The sequence below is a fragment of the Arabidopsis lyrata genome (assembly GCF_000004255.2).
Source record: "Arabidopsis lyrata subsp. lyrata unplaced genomic scaffold ARALYscaffold_5, whole genome shotgun sequence".
NCBI lineage: Eukaryota > Viridiplantae > Streptophyta > Magnoliopsida > Brassicales > Brassicaceae > Arabidopsis > Arabidopsis lyrata.
In genome coordinates, this window is record NW_003302551.1 from 13,266,506 (window position 1) to 13,280,286 (window position 13,781).

Genomic DNA, 13,781 nt, shown 5'->3' on the forward strand with positions numbered 1-13,781 from the left:
TCACCCTTCCCACTGTAGGGCTCGAGCTTAATCTTCTGGCGCCCTCGAAGTGAGACACTGGTTATCCTCCGAGTGAAAGGAGTTTGCTGCGTTTCTTCCAGGACGCGGTCAAGTTCTGGTGCGGCGCTTGTGGCCTTGTGAACCTTTGCGTTCAGGTCTTGAACAATGCGTCGTAGTTCGGCGAGCTCTTGGCCCTGGGCACTTTCGCTTGACGAAGCAACATGTTGAATTTTCCGAGCCGGTCCTTGGTTTCTTTGCGCGGGTCGGACAACCTGTGCCTGACTTGCGTTTAGGCGGTTGATTTCGTCCTGAGCGCACGCCTGGGCTGCTGCCAAAGACTCGAGTCGCACGTTCGTTCTTGCCTCTTGCTGGCTCAGATGTGTGAGAATGTTTTGGAGCAGGTCGTCTGGTTCGCTGCGGTCCTGAATCCTTTGGTTTACCCCGGCTCTGGCGCTGACCTGCAGGTTCGCCGCGTTACGTCCGTTCGTCAGGAAGTGGAGCTGGGTGCGGTCTTGTAGCTGCCGCGGTTGGTCCTTCCGGCGTCGGGGGTAGCGAAGGCGGTGCGGCTGCGGGCGTGCATGCTTCTCCTCCCGAGCTGGAGGCACTTGTGCCGAGTGCGTTGTGGAATGCGTCTGTCATCTTTGCTGTTTCGTCGGTTCGTAGTTATGAGAGAAATCTTCGAGCTTCTCCCCTACCTGGCGTGCCAACTGTTGATCCTCAAAATCACACAAGTACGTATTCGGAGTCTTAAGGGTGAAAGAAGAATCTCTTATTTAATGACGAGCCGACGGTTACAAAAATAGACGAGCTAAAAACTGAGTATACGAGCCGAGCCGCAAAGTGCTCTGACGGTTGTACGAAATTCTCTGTGAAAGCGGTTATTTCGGAATCCCTTCCAATCATTTTCTTTTTTCTATTTATAGGGTACAGGGAGTAGGGTACCCTATGTGTGCGAAATGTCTTTTTTACCCTTTAGTTGGTGGAGGGATTTTGCTGGGCCTTCCTTGGGCTTCTGAGAATTGTGAGCCCGTCAAAGGGTTTTGGGCTTGAGCCCAAAACCTACCATCAACATTGAAGCAGATTAAATCATCATCAAAAGTCATAACCGGAGCAAGACCTACCTTTAAAATGATTACAAAATTTGTGATATTATTGCAATCAACATAAATATGAGCTTTTTCAAACTCGAAATGATTAGAAGAAAAATGTTATCAGCTTGTATGAAGCAAACCTTTTGAATTATCACCAAAAGTCATTACAAGAGCAAGAGCCGCCTTTAAAATGATGAAATCGGGAACGGTCTCTAACAATCACGACACGATCATAAACATCAGATACAAACTTTGCAAAATTATGACAATCAACACAAGTTCTGAGATTCTTGGTCACTCTAATGGTTGTTTCTGGTGGAGTCACCAGAATCCCAAAGGCTATAGCTAGCTTCTCGCTATGGTATCTCAACGCATATCCCTTTTCTTCTTCTGAATCAAGATTGTGCAGTTCCGATGTGATTTCCGCCACATAACCCGCAATCTTCAGCTGCTGATTGATTTCCGCCAGCATTTTGTAGATTTCTTCCTTCCGCGGATGCGAAACATCGTCTACTATAAACTCATGAACGGTTCCTTGTAGCTCGATTGCGCTGCATCCGGGATTGGTCTGGATTCTTTTCTTCTTCATTAAAGAACGCAATTCAGTAACTTTCTCCCATTTCCCAACCGATGAGTATGTGTTGAGTAACAGAACGTAATCTCCAGCTTCTTCGGCTTTGAATTCGATAAGATGAGCGATCACACGTTCCCCAAGTTCCACATTTCCATGGACTCTACAAGCCCCGAGCAGCGTACGCCAAATAGTAGAGTCCGGTTTCATCTCCATTGACTTAATGAGACTGTAAGCTTTATCAAGTAGACGAGCACGTCCCAAGAGGTCAACGATGCAGCCATAGTGATGTAAATTTGGCTTTATCTTGAATTCACCGCTCCTCATTCTATCGAAAAACATCATTCCTTCATCGACCAGCCCGGAATGGCTACAGGCAGACAATAAACCCGTGAGTGTCTGTTCCTCTGGAGAGATTCCAAACTTCAACATTTCGTTGAAAGCTTCAATGGCTTCTTTTCCAAACCCATTCATGGCTAAACCCGAGATCATAGCCGTCCATGAGACTACGTTTCTTTCACGCATTCGATTAAAAACTTCGTAAGCTTTATCCATAGACCCGCAACGTGAGTACATTGAAACCAAAGTGTTACTCAAATTCAAAGCACCACTGAGTCCGTTTTCATCGATAAAGTCATGAACTTGTTTACCAAAATCCAACGCCCCCAAGTTAGCGCAAGCTTGTAAAGCTAACAAGCATGTTACATTGTCTGGTTTTACACACCTATCGACATCGTTCTTCATCTTATCAAACAAAACCAAAACATCTCTCGTACGTTTGTTCCGGAGATAACACGAAATCAACACGTTCCAAGAAACAGTATCTCTTTGGGGAATTTCGTCGAACACTTTACATGCATCAGTACTGTTTTCACAAGTTGAGTAAAGATCCATCAGAGTCGTCATAAGAAGACTATCCGAGAGAAACCCATCACTGAAAATCTTACCGTGAATTTGCAAACCACCGAGTAAGTCACCTGATTTGATACAACACTTGAGAGCAAAAGAAGACGAGAGTGGATTAGCAGGAAAAGAGATGTTTCGTCTAAGAGCACGAAACAAGCGAAACCCTTCGCATGGAGTTTGGCTGAGAGAGAAAGCTCTGATCATGGTGTTGCAGTGAGAGAGAGTTGGGTTCAATCTCTGGGAGAAAACTCGGCATGAGTAATTGATGTCTCGAGGAATGAGAGAGAGAGCGAGACGAGAGAAGAAATGGTGGAAAACGTCAGAGTTTCTGATTAAGGAAGTGCGGAGTAAGACGGCGTGAATCTGCCGGAGATGGAGTTTTCCGGTGGAAGATACGATCAGAGAAAGAAGGTGATCGTCGCTGCTGCTTATGGACTTCAACATAGTCTTTTGGTGAAGAAAGCACTAAGCTTTGAGTTTACTCTGTTTTCATTTACTCTGTTTTAATATTTGAACTCTGTTTTAATTATACTCCACTGTAACACGTCTTGTATAAATCCTCACATTATAAATGAATTTCACATTTAAACAAAAATAAAAAATAAAAAATAAAGTTTCCTTTAAAAAGTTTTACTTATTTTTTTTTAAATGCACATAACTAACTTTTACATTCAATAAAAAAAAAAATTAGTTATGAGCATTTCAAAAAATCATCTCTAATTTATTATATATGACAACTTAAAAAAAGTACGTAATACAAATAAAATATAAAATAATAAAGTGATAAAAAATATTTAGCTAAAGTTACTAAGCAGAATTAAGGTAGGCAAAATTATTATTTTGTGAAGTCACATAAAAATTTACTATTGTATATTATAAGAAAAAAATTGATATATAAATTCTCTTCAAATTTATTAGTTAATATTTTGTTCGACAGTTCTTCCAACATCCTTCGATGGTATACATTATCAGGTCTTGAGAGTTTGTGCAGACGAAATGATCTCCTTGTGGTTTGCATGGTGGTTGTCCTACCTTTCTTCCTGTGATAGGATTTGTCAATGGCTTGTCATCTTTGAAAAAATTACCTATTTATTAAAAAGACATCAAAGATTTTAAAATATACTACATATAATATTGGTAACTAATGATGTTTAATAATGGGCAAAACGTAAAATACTGTTTATGACATACATTCATAAAGATTAGCCAGTGAAATGAGGATGATACAAACTACGGCAATTTTCGATGACGGCATCGTAATTTTTTTCTTTAAAGAAACGTTTTATTGTTTTATGGTAGAAAACCTTACATGTAATCATATATATATGTCTCCAACTATTTTTGTAAGGTGTTCCTAAAAAAGATGTACTTTAATTCGTTTGGCTAGTTTTATTTCCTTTAAATTCTAGAAATTGATGTTTAAGAGTTAATTACTCGTTTTCGAAGATCTCCAAATAGTATATTTGAGAATTTCTAAGAATTAGAAATTTTTAGCCATTGGTTTAGATTTACGGTCGTTATAATTGGTTATATAAATATTATCATTTTGTTATAAGAAGAGGATGTTCAAAATCCAAGCTTCATTCAAGAAAAGACAAATTCAATAAGCAATAAATATATTCATTTGCAAACAGACATGCTGCTAACTAGATCGTGATTTCACTTAAATTTAAAAACTTTTTTCGCAGAAAATAATACTTCCTCTGTTCCATTTTATTAAATGTTTGGACTAAAAGCACGGAGATTAAGAAACAATAAATGTTTTCTCATTTATGAAAATTCAACCAATAGAAAAAGATACTGCATAATTAAAATAATTAAAAACTATTAAACTAATATAAATCATGCATTAAAAGTAGAGAAAATCGTATATAATGAAACAAATGAAACGGTCTAAAACATCTTATATATTGGGACAGAGGGAGTAACAGATTTCTTCAGATTTTTCGAGTTTTTTTATATCGGCGAGACATTTTCGTGTTGTAGAATAAAAAATGTATTAGCTTCATTTTGAAGAATTTGGAACATGGCATTGAAGCAGAATTTATAAATCATCACCAAAAATCATTACATGAGCAAGACACACCTTTAAAATGATGACAACATGAAAGGTCGTTGTGATCTTCAGACAAGCTAATAACAATTTTCTTCTAATGTTAGTCGTTTCAATGTTTTTTTTTTTTTTTTTTTGTCTTTCTTGCATTAGCCAGACATTTCTTGTTGTACAATAAATAATACAGAATATCACCATTATTATCTATGCAAATTTAAATTTTCAAAACGAATGTACAGTTGTTAGTATCATTGTTTGTAAATAATTATTTTAACTCTTAAGGTTTTTTGACAAAAGTCATAGCGATTCACAACTGTCAAACAACGGGAGATCGTATGTCGAGCTAGAATGTTGGGGCTAACACGGCAAGACATACATTTACTTATCTTGCATATATATACAACTGAGGTATGGGGAAATATAGCACAACAATTACTCAAGAATCGTTTCACCACTAGTTGGAACAATCTTCTCCCACTACTCTCCGACACCACCTTTGGAAGAACATATTTGTTCTAGCTCCGGTACGTTTCCAAGCTTCAATCCACTGCATATAGAGAGAGCGGAATGCTCGTTCCCATGGAGACACTACCACATCGGCACCTAGACTAATCAAACTTCTCGACAAACAAGTTGGCAACAGTATCTCCTCCATCAGTGACCTTCATGGACGCAAGTATGATGGATCTTTTTACCAAAAAAAAAAAAAGTATGATGGATCACTTTAAGTATGGTTTGCATCAAGAACATTATTTTCCTCTAATCCTTTTCAAAAAATAAAAATAGATGTAAAAACCACTTTTTTGGGGTTTTGAATAACTTTTACATTCAATTAAAAAAAAAGTTAGTTATGAGCAAAAAATTTCAAAAAATCATCTCTAATTTATTATATATGACAACTTGAAAAAATGAATAAAGTTAACGTACATAATACAAATAAAATATAAAATAATAAAGAGAGAAAAAAAAATATTTAGTGTTGTGTATTGCATAGACATTTAAAGTTACTAAGCAGAATTAAGGTAGGCACAATTATTTGTAGTGAAGTCACATGAAAATTTACTATTTTTTATTATAAGGAAAAAATTGGTATATAAATTCTCTTCAAATTTATTAGTTAATTAGTTTGTTTGACAGTACTAATTCCAGCATCCTTCGATGGTATATACTATCAGGTCTTGAATGTTTGTGCAGACGAAATGATCTCCTCGTGGTTTGCATGGTGGTTATACCTTTCTTCTTGTGCTATGATTTGTCAATGGCTTGTCATCTTTGGAAAAATTGCCTATTTATTAAAAAGAGATAAAAGATCTCAATATACTACATATAATATTGGTAACTAATGATGTTTAATAATGGGCAAAACGGAAACTGCTGTATATGACATACATTCATGAAGATTAGCGAGTGAAATGAGGATGATACAAACTACCGCAATTTTTGATGGCGACATCGTAATTTTTTTCTTTAAAGAATCGTTTTATTGTTTTATGGTAGAAAACCTTACATGTAAAGTAATCAAATATATATATGTCTCCAACTATTTTTGTAGGGTGTTCCTAAAAAAGCTGTTTTTAAATTCGTTGGCTATTTTGATTTCCTTTATATTCAAGGAAATTGATGTTTAAGAGTTAATTACTCGTTTTCGAGGATCTCCAAATAATCAATATTTGAAGACTTATAAGAGTTAGAGATTTTTAGCCATTGGTTTAGATTTACGGTCGTTATAATTGGTTATGTAAATATTAGTATCATTTTGTTATAAGAAGAGGTACATGTTCAAAATCCAAACTTCATTCCAGAAAAAAAAAAGACAGATGCAATAAGCAAGATTGCGCTCACATAACCTAAAACTAATAACAAGAACTTTACACAAACAAGCAAATACATTAGCATAGCATGAGAGTGTTTTAAATGCTTAAGTCGATTAGAAATAGTCTAACCATAACGAAACATATCATCCTTGAAGAACGTATTACAGGTTTTAAGAGTACCAGAATCATTATTAGAATCATACACCTAATTGTAATTCTTCTTGTAACCAAATCTTACAATCAATATAATTATGGGAGTTTCATCAATTATCCACAAAACATTATAGTACTAAGCTACGTAAGCTGATTATGAGTTTTACTATTGTCATCTTTAGAACTCCAAGTTCCAGATCCTTGTTCTAGACAATTGGGTGTAAGAAAAAAATGCAAACTTTGGAGTACAAGCAAATGTGCAATCTGTGGAACCCAAATGTCTTACTTTATTCGTTTGAACCCAGCCTGACCCGAACCGACCGTTTACTTTATCCAATCATGCATGGATGTCAGGGATTCAAAAGAAGGTGAAGAACATTGTGTCTATGTCCATAACATCTAAGAGATATAACATTGATAGTTATATCTTACTAGACCTAGATAAAGTATTAAATGATGTCTACTACTCTTTTCGACCAGTTTATGCTGATTAAGAACATGAAGGAATTGGTGAAAAACCTCAATGCTATGGCTACATATATTTATGCTAATATTAGCTTTACTTGTATTCCGCTTTTTCTTATTAAGCGGAATACAAGTAAAGCTACGACTTCATTGTTGTTGATCTCGATCACGGGGCTGGCGGAATTTGAGAGGCACTCAATTGCATTCGCACTGTTGAGGTTATTAATAAACTAAATGTTTTCCTTCAAAAGTGTGTAATCTTTTGTGTGTTCTTATCAATACAAGTTTATTGGTGTGACTCCTTAGCCTTGGTTGATTACGTTCTAGTGTGTTTGTGAGACTCAAACATACTGGTTTGTGTGTTATTGTGTGATTCAACGACAAATCACCATTCCATCTCCATCATTGTCCCATCGATCCATCTCAAGCCGTAAGCCTTACCCAGAAGCATAAATCTAAGATAACAGTTTTCTAAGTTCTTACCTTGTTTATTAACTTACTAATATTTACTGAGATAAGAACTTTCAAACAGTGTAAACTATGGGTGTTCAATCCGGAGTAAGTATTCTGATCAAGTTATGTGAAACATTAATATTCAGCAAGTGTCAAATTTAATTTTGTTAGCTTAGATTTTAGGGTCGATCCAATGAAAACTAACTTGTCGCTGCTGCTTATGGACTTCAACATAGTCTTTGGTGAAGAAAGCACTAAGCGTTGATAAAATAAAGTTTTAAAAGTTTTACTGGTTTTATTTGATTAAGTATTAAACCTTGAAGTTTTGATTTCATCAATAATTAACTCACAAAATTTAACATCTGGTTAAGTAAGAATCATTTTAAAGGTGTGTCTTGCTCATCTAAAGTTATGGATATGTAAATTAGATCATTTACTGATTTATTAGAATATCAAAACAGAAGGTTCATCTCAAAAAAGACAAATGCAAGAATAAAGAATTCTTTTCATAAAACTTATAATAACAATTTTGCACCAAACAATCAAATACATTAGCATACAATAAGAATGTTTTAACTGCTTGAGCCGACTTGAATAGTCTAACCATAACAAAAAAAATATCATCCGTGAAGAGCGTAACACAATTCCTAAGAGTAGCAAATCAATGGTCCATTCCCACGATATCTCAAAAAGCAATAAGAAGCGAAACACACTCTATCTTAAGGTTTTTTTTTTTTTGACACAAGCCATAACAAAATTGATTATGAACAAAAGAATTTTAAAGAAGACTTCTCATTAATAATATATGATTATTAAAAACGAATAATGTTGACAAAAATAACATGAATAGCAAATAAACAAAAGAGAAAACGAGAAGAAAATTTGTAGTATTGTTCACACAAACTTTCAAAGTTACTAAAAAAACTAATGTAAACGTAATTGAGGTTAGTGAAGTCACATGAATATTCAAATTTGTGGTATATATATGCTCTTCAAATTTCTTCAATCTTTAAAGGAGGTGCTGGGTTAATTAGGGTGCGATACAGTCCCTCCAACAATCGGGGCCGGTTTTTGCTATCCTGTTCGGATTATTTGTGCATACGAAATAATCTGACATTGGTTTGCATGGTGGTTTCCCTGTCCTCTGTCCTGTAACGGGATTTGTTAATGGCTTGTCATCTTTAAAAACTTTATCTAGAAAACCTGAAAAAAAAAATAAACAATAAAATATTTAAAAAGACTATATATGGAAGAAATGATTATGATTATAATCGTAATTATAAACAAAACCTAAACTATATATGACATACAATCATGAAGACTAGCGAGTGAAACGAGGATGATACAAAAGATAACAAGTTTGGATGACGGCATTGTGCTTTTTCTTTCCAAAGTAACCTTTTTGTTATTTGATGGTATAGAAGCTTACACATTAACATATATAGAACTCTATTAGTACAAATTTTTGTAGGGTGATCCCAAAAAAACTGTCTTTAAATTTGTTTGGCTACTTTTATCTCCTTTCTATTTTTGAATTTATTGATGTTTAAGTCAGTAATTGAATATTAGAGATTTGTAGCCATTGCTAGCTTTTAAATTTTACAGTCGTTATAAGTTATGTAAATATTGTTCTTTTTGCATAAGAAATTATTGATGTTTAAGTCAGTAATTGAATATTAGAGATTTGTAGCCATTGCTAGCTTTTAAATTTTACAGTCGTTATAAGTTATGTAAATATTGTTATTTTTGCATAAGAAGAGAGAACAAAGTTTTCACATCTAATGTTAAATCGTTTTGCCTGTGTAAATATCTATCTTCACATATGTATTATTATTATAGAGGAAAAATGGAATGATTTACATTTCTATAAATGAATTTATAAAAACTCATGCGTATATTATATGGCACTTTGTAAACTAACATAATTTAGAATCATATGTATAAAATTACCAACCTTTTACCATCATGAGACTTTTTAATTTTTTGGTAAATAATTTTCAAACCTTTGTAAGATTATATGCATCCTTGAACTTTGATTGTTTGAAATACTTTCTTTTGCTATCTCATAGTACCAAGGAATTTAATAATGTAGGGTACTGCATTTTACTTTTATGAGTTTTATCTTGAACAATGAGGTAGTCGTAGTTGCCTAGTTGGTGAGCTGAAACTGGACTAAAAAGGTCTACACTAATTTTGTAAGCTTCTGTCGTTGATTTTTTAAGTCAACCATGAGAACATTTTCTTTTGGTCCACGCACCGAAATTTCCAGCCGCCGGCTTTAATTACCCAATGATCTTTCATAACTTGGCTTGCTATTTTGGATCGGAAGTGATTGGTTTCTACTTTTTATACTATTATATAACCTTTGTTTTTTTTTCCCTAAACTCAAACGATGTTGTTTTGAGTTTGTGTGCCACAAACAGAACGTACATAGATTCTGAACCTATGTTGCATGGAAACGGGAGCGGGTACGCGGAAACGGAATCGTTTAGAAGCGCTGAAGCGATTTTTTAGAAAATTTTACGGAAGCGGTACGCGATGGAAGCGTATAGTATATATAAAGAATATATATATATGTATATATATATAACTAAATATTAAACATTATATCATATTACAAGTTATATTAACCCCATAAATCTAATAAATAAATTTTAAAAACTAAATTTAAAAATTAAACCAATTTTTACAACAAACAAAATCAAATAATTCAAGAAAAAAATTATAACACTATATTCATTCTTTTTTTAAATAACATCAAACAAAATCGTTTCAAATTATGTATATTATAGGTAAAAATATTATCAAACTCAAGTCTCTCGAAATTAATCTAAATTAATTAATCATTTATAATATCTCTCACATATTAGATTCATGTCATTGCTATTTTCTAAACATGATTTTGTTAAAAATAAAATACAAAGATTAGTATGCAAAATTTTTAGTTTGAGTTTGTTTGATTAAAAATAATAATTTCATGTTTTATTTGTAAAATTGAATTTATAAAATGGAAGCGCAAGCTTCCAAACCGGAATCGTAAGCTTCCAACGAGCTTCCAAAGTGGAATTTTTGGAAACGCGATGGAAGCGAGATTCCGAAAGCTTCCAAGAGCTTCCGATTCCGACTAAGATTCCGAAGCGGGAAGCGGACCTCCGACGAAGATTCCGTGCTTCCTAGTTCTGAACAACTTCATATTGTTTAACCATCTTCGCGTCATCGCTATATATATAGTATTGTTTTAGTTAGTATAATTATTTTTTTTTTCTTTTTTTTTTCTCTGACTAAAACAATATACGTCTGACTAACACTGTCTAAACTAAAATAGATTATTGGTAATTAAATTTTTTGTCGGTTCGGTTTTAAAAATGTATCATAATTTTGGTATATTATGTGTTTTGTTCAGATTGATTGTGGTTGTTTCCCAATCATAGTGGATATCAGATTTGCTTGGCTAGCTCCATGAGGGCTTTGCCTTTTATGAATATGTGGTTTCGTGTGACATGCCTCTTTTCTTTTAATTTGAACTCCAAATATGTATATGGAATCGAAACAGGACATCCAACGAAACAGGCATGTATTTTTAAAACAATTGACGTAAAAAATAACTTTTCTCTGGAAAATAAAAATATTATCTTTATCTTATTTTTAGTATCATTTCGAAAATATTTAAAAATATCTGTTTTGGATTTACTATAAATTCTTATTAAAAAGACATAATTTTCTCTGAACAAAAGTTAAATAAAACAATGTAGCATAGTAACAGTAAGCGGCGGACTTTGGTCCAAAACCTTCTGGTATTAAAAAAAAAACAAAAAAACAAAAGAAAACAGTGAACGGCGGCTGCAAAGTGATTTTCAATACACTTTTTTCTTTGCCATCAAGTAAATTTCTCAATAGATAGAACTAAAAGGTTACAAACTGGACAACTAAACTTTTATCAACTAAAACTTTTTCTTTTTGGTATCATTATTAAAGAGTAATACCACTTTATCATATAGAAAGCAAAAAACTTAACTCAAAAGTTTGGTGAAAGAGCTTACGAAACATCCTACAAATGATATTCTATCTTTTTTTTTTTTTTTTTTTTTTGTAAACCACAAATGATATTCTATTATAAATAATAAATTCTCCTTGAATAACTCACATTGGGGGAATTTTACCTTTCAATAAAACGCTAAACGACACAAAATAAAATAATAAGATGCGACGTAACAACCACCTCCACTACTCTTTCTTCGTAATGAAGAAAGAGAAGCTGCCCATGCCTGAGTTTCATCTTCACCGGATCGCCACCGAAGGCACTCACTAAAACCTAAGTCCTCTTTAGATAGCCACTGAAAATACCACGTGATTCCAACGACCAAAATACCAAAGTCCATAAATAAGTATATTATAAAGAAAAACATTTATTTACTTCCACCTATCGATCGATACCCAAAAAAGCAAATGACCAAACTACCCAACAACCTTGCCTATGCCTATGCCTATTTGTATAAGTATAACACACAGCCTCTTCTTTTTCACCCACAAACAACAAAACATGGCTTTCACAAAAATTGTCTCAGTCATTTTCCTTTGCCTCTTAGGTCCTTGTATAGGTGTTGGAACCACTAGCTCTGGTGGATCAGTCAGTAGCATTGTGACACAAGGTTTCTTTAACAACATTATCAACCAAGCCGGTAATGGCTGCACGAGAAAAAGATTATACACCCGCGACTCTTTCATTGACGCTGCTAATAGTTTTCCCAACTTTGCTAGTTCCGTTACTAGACGTGAAATTGCTACCATGTTTGCTCATGTCACTCACGAGACCGGCCGTAAGATTTTTTTTCTTTACGTTTCTAATATATTTTATAATTTTTTTAATATTTTTGTTTGTACATCTACTCCGATTTAGTTACTTTTAGTAACTCCAAATAAATGAGTAAATCATTCTAAACTAACCTAAGGGTTGAGATGTTTCATTATTTCAGATTAAGCAATGGTGATTATAATATTATTACTGCACGTTAAGATTAAACCTCTAAAAACTAAACATATGTCTTGATCTCAATTAATTGAGCTGATTAAAAATCACTTTTTTCTTTTCTTTCATGTGATCTCTATGTCGTATAGACTTCTGCTACATAGAAGAAACAAAGAAAAAGTCACGTGGCAGGTGCGACGAGAACGTAGAGCAAAAACCATGTCCATCGCCGAGAAAAGGTCACTCCGGTCGTGGTCAGAGCCTCGGTCTCGACCTTCTAAGCCAGCCTGAGCTTGTGGGTAGCAACCCAACTGTAGCTTTCACGAAGGGTTTGTCGTTTTGGATTAATAGTGTAAGGCCGGTACTGAACCAAGGATTTGGAGCCACAATAAGAGCCATCAATGGGATGGAATGTAACGGTGGGAATTCAGGTGCTGTCAACGCAAGGATTGGGTACTATAGAGACTATTGTAGACAACTTGGTGTGGATCCTGGTCCTAACCTTAGTTGCTAAAAATTTCTTCAAATGCAAACTCGCATACACGTGACGTGTCACGTGATAATGCGGAATAAGAAGTTAGATATAAAATAAAGTTAAATTTCATACGTATGTCCGGCAGAAATCAAACCGGACAAAGATTCAAATCGCAAGTACATGGATTAACGTTTTGTAACTGTTATTGTATCAATTTGTTAATAAGAGGAGAATTGGTCTTACTTATGTCTAGCTAGTAACCATCTATGTTTGTAGGAGCTACGTTTCCACTCTTTGGTTTTGCTTCTTCTTGTTTGTCTATTTAAACCAATGAAAAAGCATATCATACAAAATCAAACGAAAATATTCACAAACTTCGAGATCGATGCTGCAAAATTCATCATTTCGATTTTCGACCAAAGAAGAGGAAAAAGACCCGAGTTCCACTGGTTTCTCATTATCGGCTCGCTCAGTACCGTCTCAATATATAATGAGACCTTTGGCAAAACAAAAAAAAAAATTAAAATCTCTTAGTAATTTTTTCTTTGAGAATTTTTTTGAAACTTATATTGGACCCTTGGCATTTGCCTACCTTGCCTAGGGGTAGAGACGGGTCTGCCAATGACGCTACCATGGCTCACATGCATTCCATCCGCCATTAGCATCTCCTTCCGAGCAGATCTTGTTGTCGTTCTCGTTTCCCTTCAATAGAGGACTTGGTTCCTCATGGTCTCTTCGCGGCTATCTTCTCTCGCCATAGTTTATATACATGAGACATGGTAGGCCAATGTATTTGATTGTTGGTCTTCCTTATGTTTAGTAACGTTTTGACAC

General features: G+C 34.4%; 2 protein-coding genes and 2 long non-coding RNA genes across 4 annotated transcripts; 1 reads left to right on the plus strand and 3 right to left on the minus strand.

Moving 5' to 3' along the window:
• Nucleotides 1–1,197: 1,197 nt before the first annotated feature.
• Nucleotides 1,198–3,151, minus strand: LOC9311913 (pentatricopeptide repeat-containing protein At3g47530). The gene has a single exon (XM_021026944.1). The coding sequence runs from the start codon at nucleotides 3,010–3,012 to the stop codon at nucleotides 1,243–1,245; it is 1,770 nt and encodes a 589-aa protein (XP_020882603.1). The 5' UTR covers nucleotides 3,013–3,151; the 3' UTR covers nucleotides 1,198–1,242.
• A 304-nt stretch (nucleotides 3,152–3,455) lies between these two features.
• LOC110228009 lies at nucleotides 3,456–3,842 on the minus strand. The gene is made up of 2 exons (XR_002331608.1): nucleotides 3,760–3,842; nucleotides 3,456–3,653 (listed from the first exon to the last, which is right to left on the minus strand). It is a non-coding gene; the product is annotated as an uncharacterized LOC110228009 (long non-coding RNA).
• A 1,826-nt stretch (nucleotides 3,843–5,668) lies between these two features.
• On the minus strand, nucleotides 5,669–6,154 carry LOC110228119. Its single transcript, XR_002331733.1, has 2 exons — nucleotides 6,011–6,154; nucleotides 5,669–5,906 (listed from the first exon to the last, which is right to left on the minus strand). It is a non-coding gene; the product is annotated as an uncharacterized LOC110228119 (long non-coding RNA).
• Nucleotides 6,155–11,739: 5,585 nt separating this feature from the next.
• LOC9313635 (endochitinase At2g43590) lies at nucleotides 11,740–13,191 on the plus strand. Its single transcript, XM_021026673.1, has 2 exons — nucleotides 11,740–12,323; nucleotides 12,622–13,191. The coding sequence occupies exons 1-2, from the start codon at nucleotides 11,981–11,983 to the stop codon at nucleotides 12,984–12,986; spliced, it is 708 nt and encodes a 235-aa protein (XP_020882332.1). The 5' UTR covers nucleotides 11,740–11,980; the 3' UTR covers nucleotides 12,987–13,191.
• The last annotated feature ends 590 nt before the right edge of the window (nucleotides 13,192–13,781 follow it).

Excerpts from the sequence above, each read along its gene's own strand:
- LOC9311913 (XM_021026944.1), bottom strand. The coding sequence starts at position 3,012 with ATGTTGAAGTCCATAAGCAGCAGCGACGATCACCTTCTTTCTCTGATC.
- LOC9313635 (XM_021026673.1), top strand. The coding sequence starts at position 11,981 with ATGCCTATGCCTATTTGTATAAGTATAACACACAGCCTCTTCTTTTTC. Across the intron at positions 12,324-12,621 it reads TGTCACTCACGAGACCGGCC|ACTTCTGCTACATAGAAGAA; the intron begins GTAAGATTTTTT and ends TATGTCGTATAG.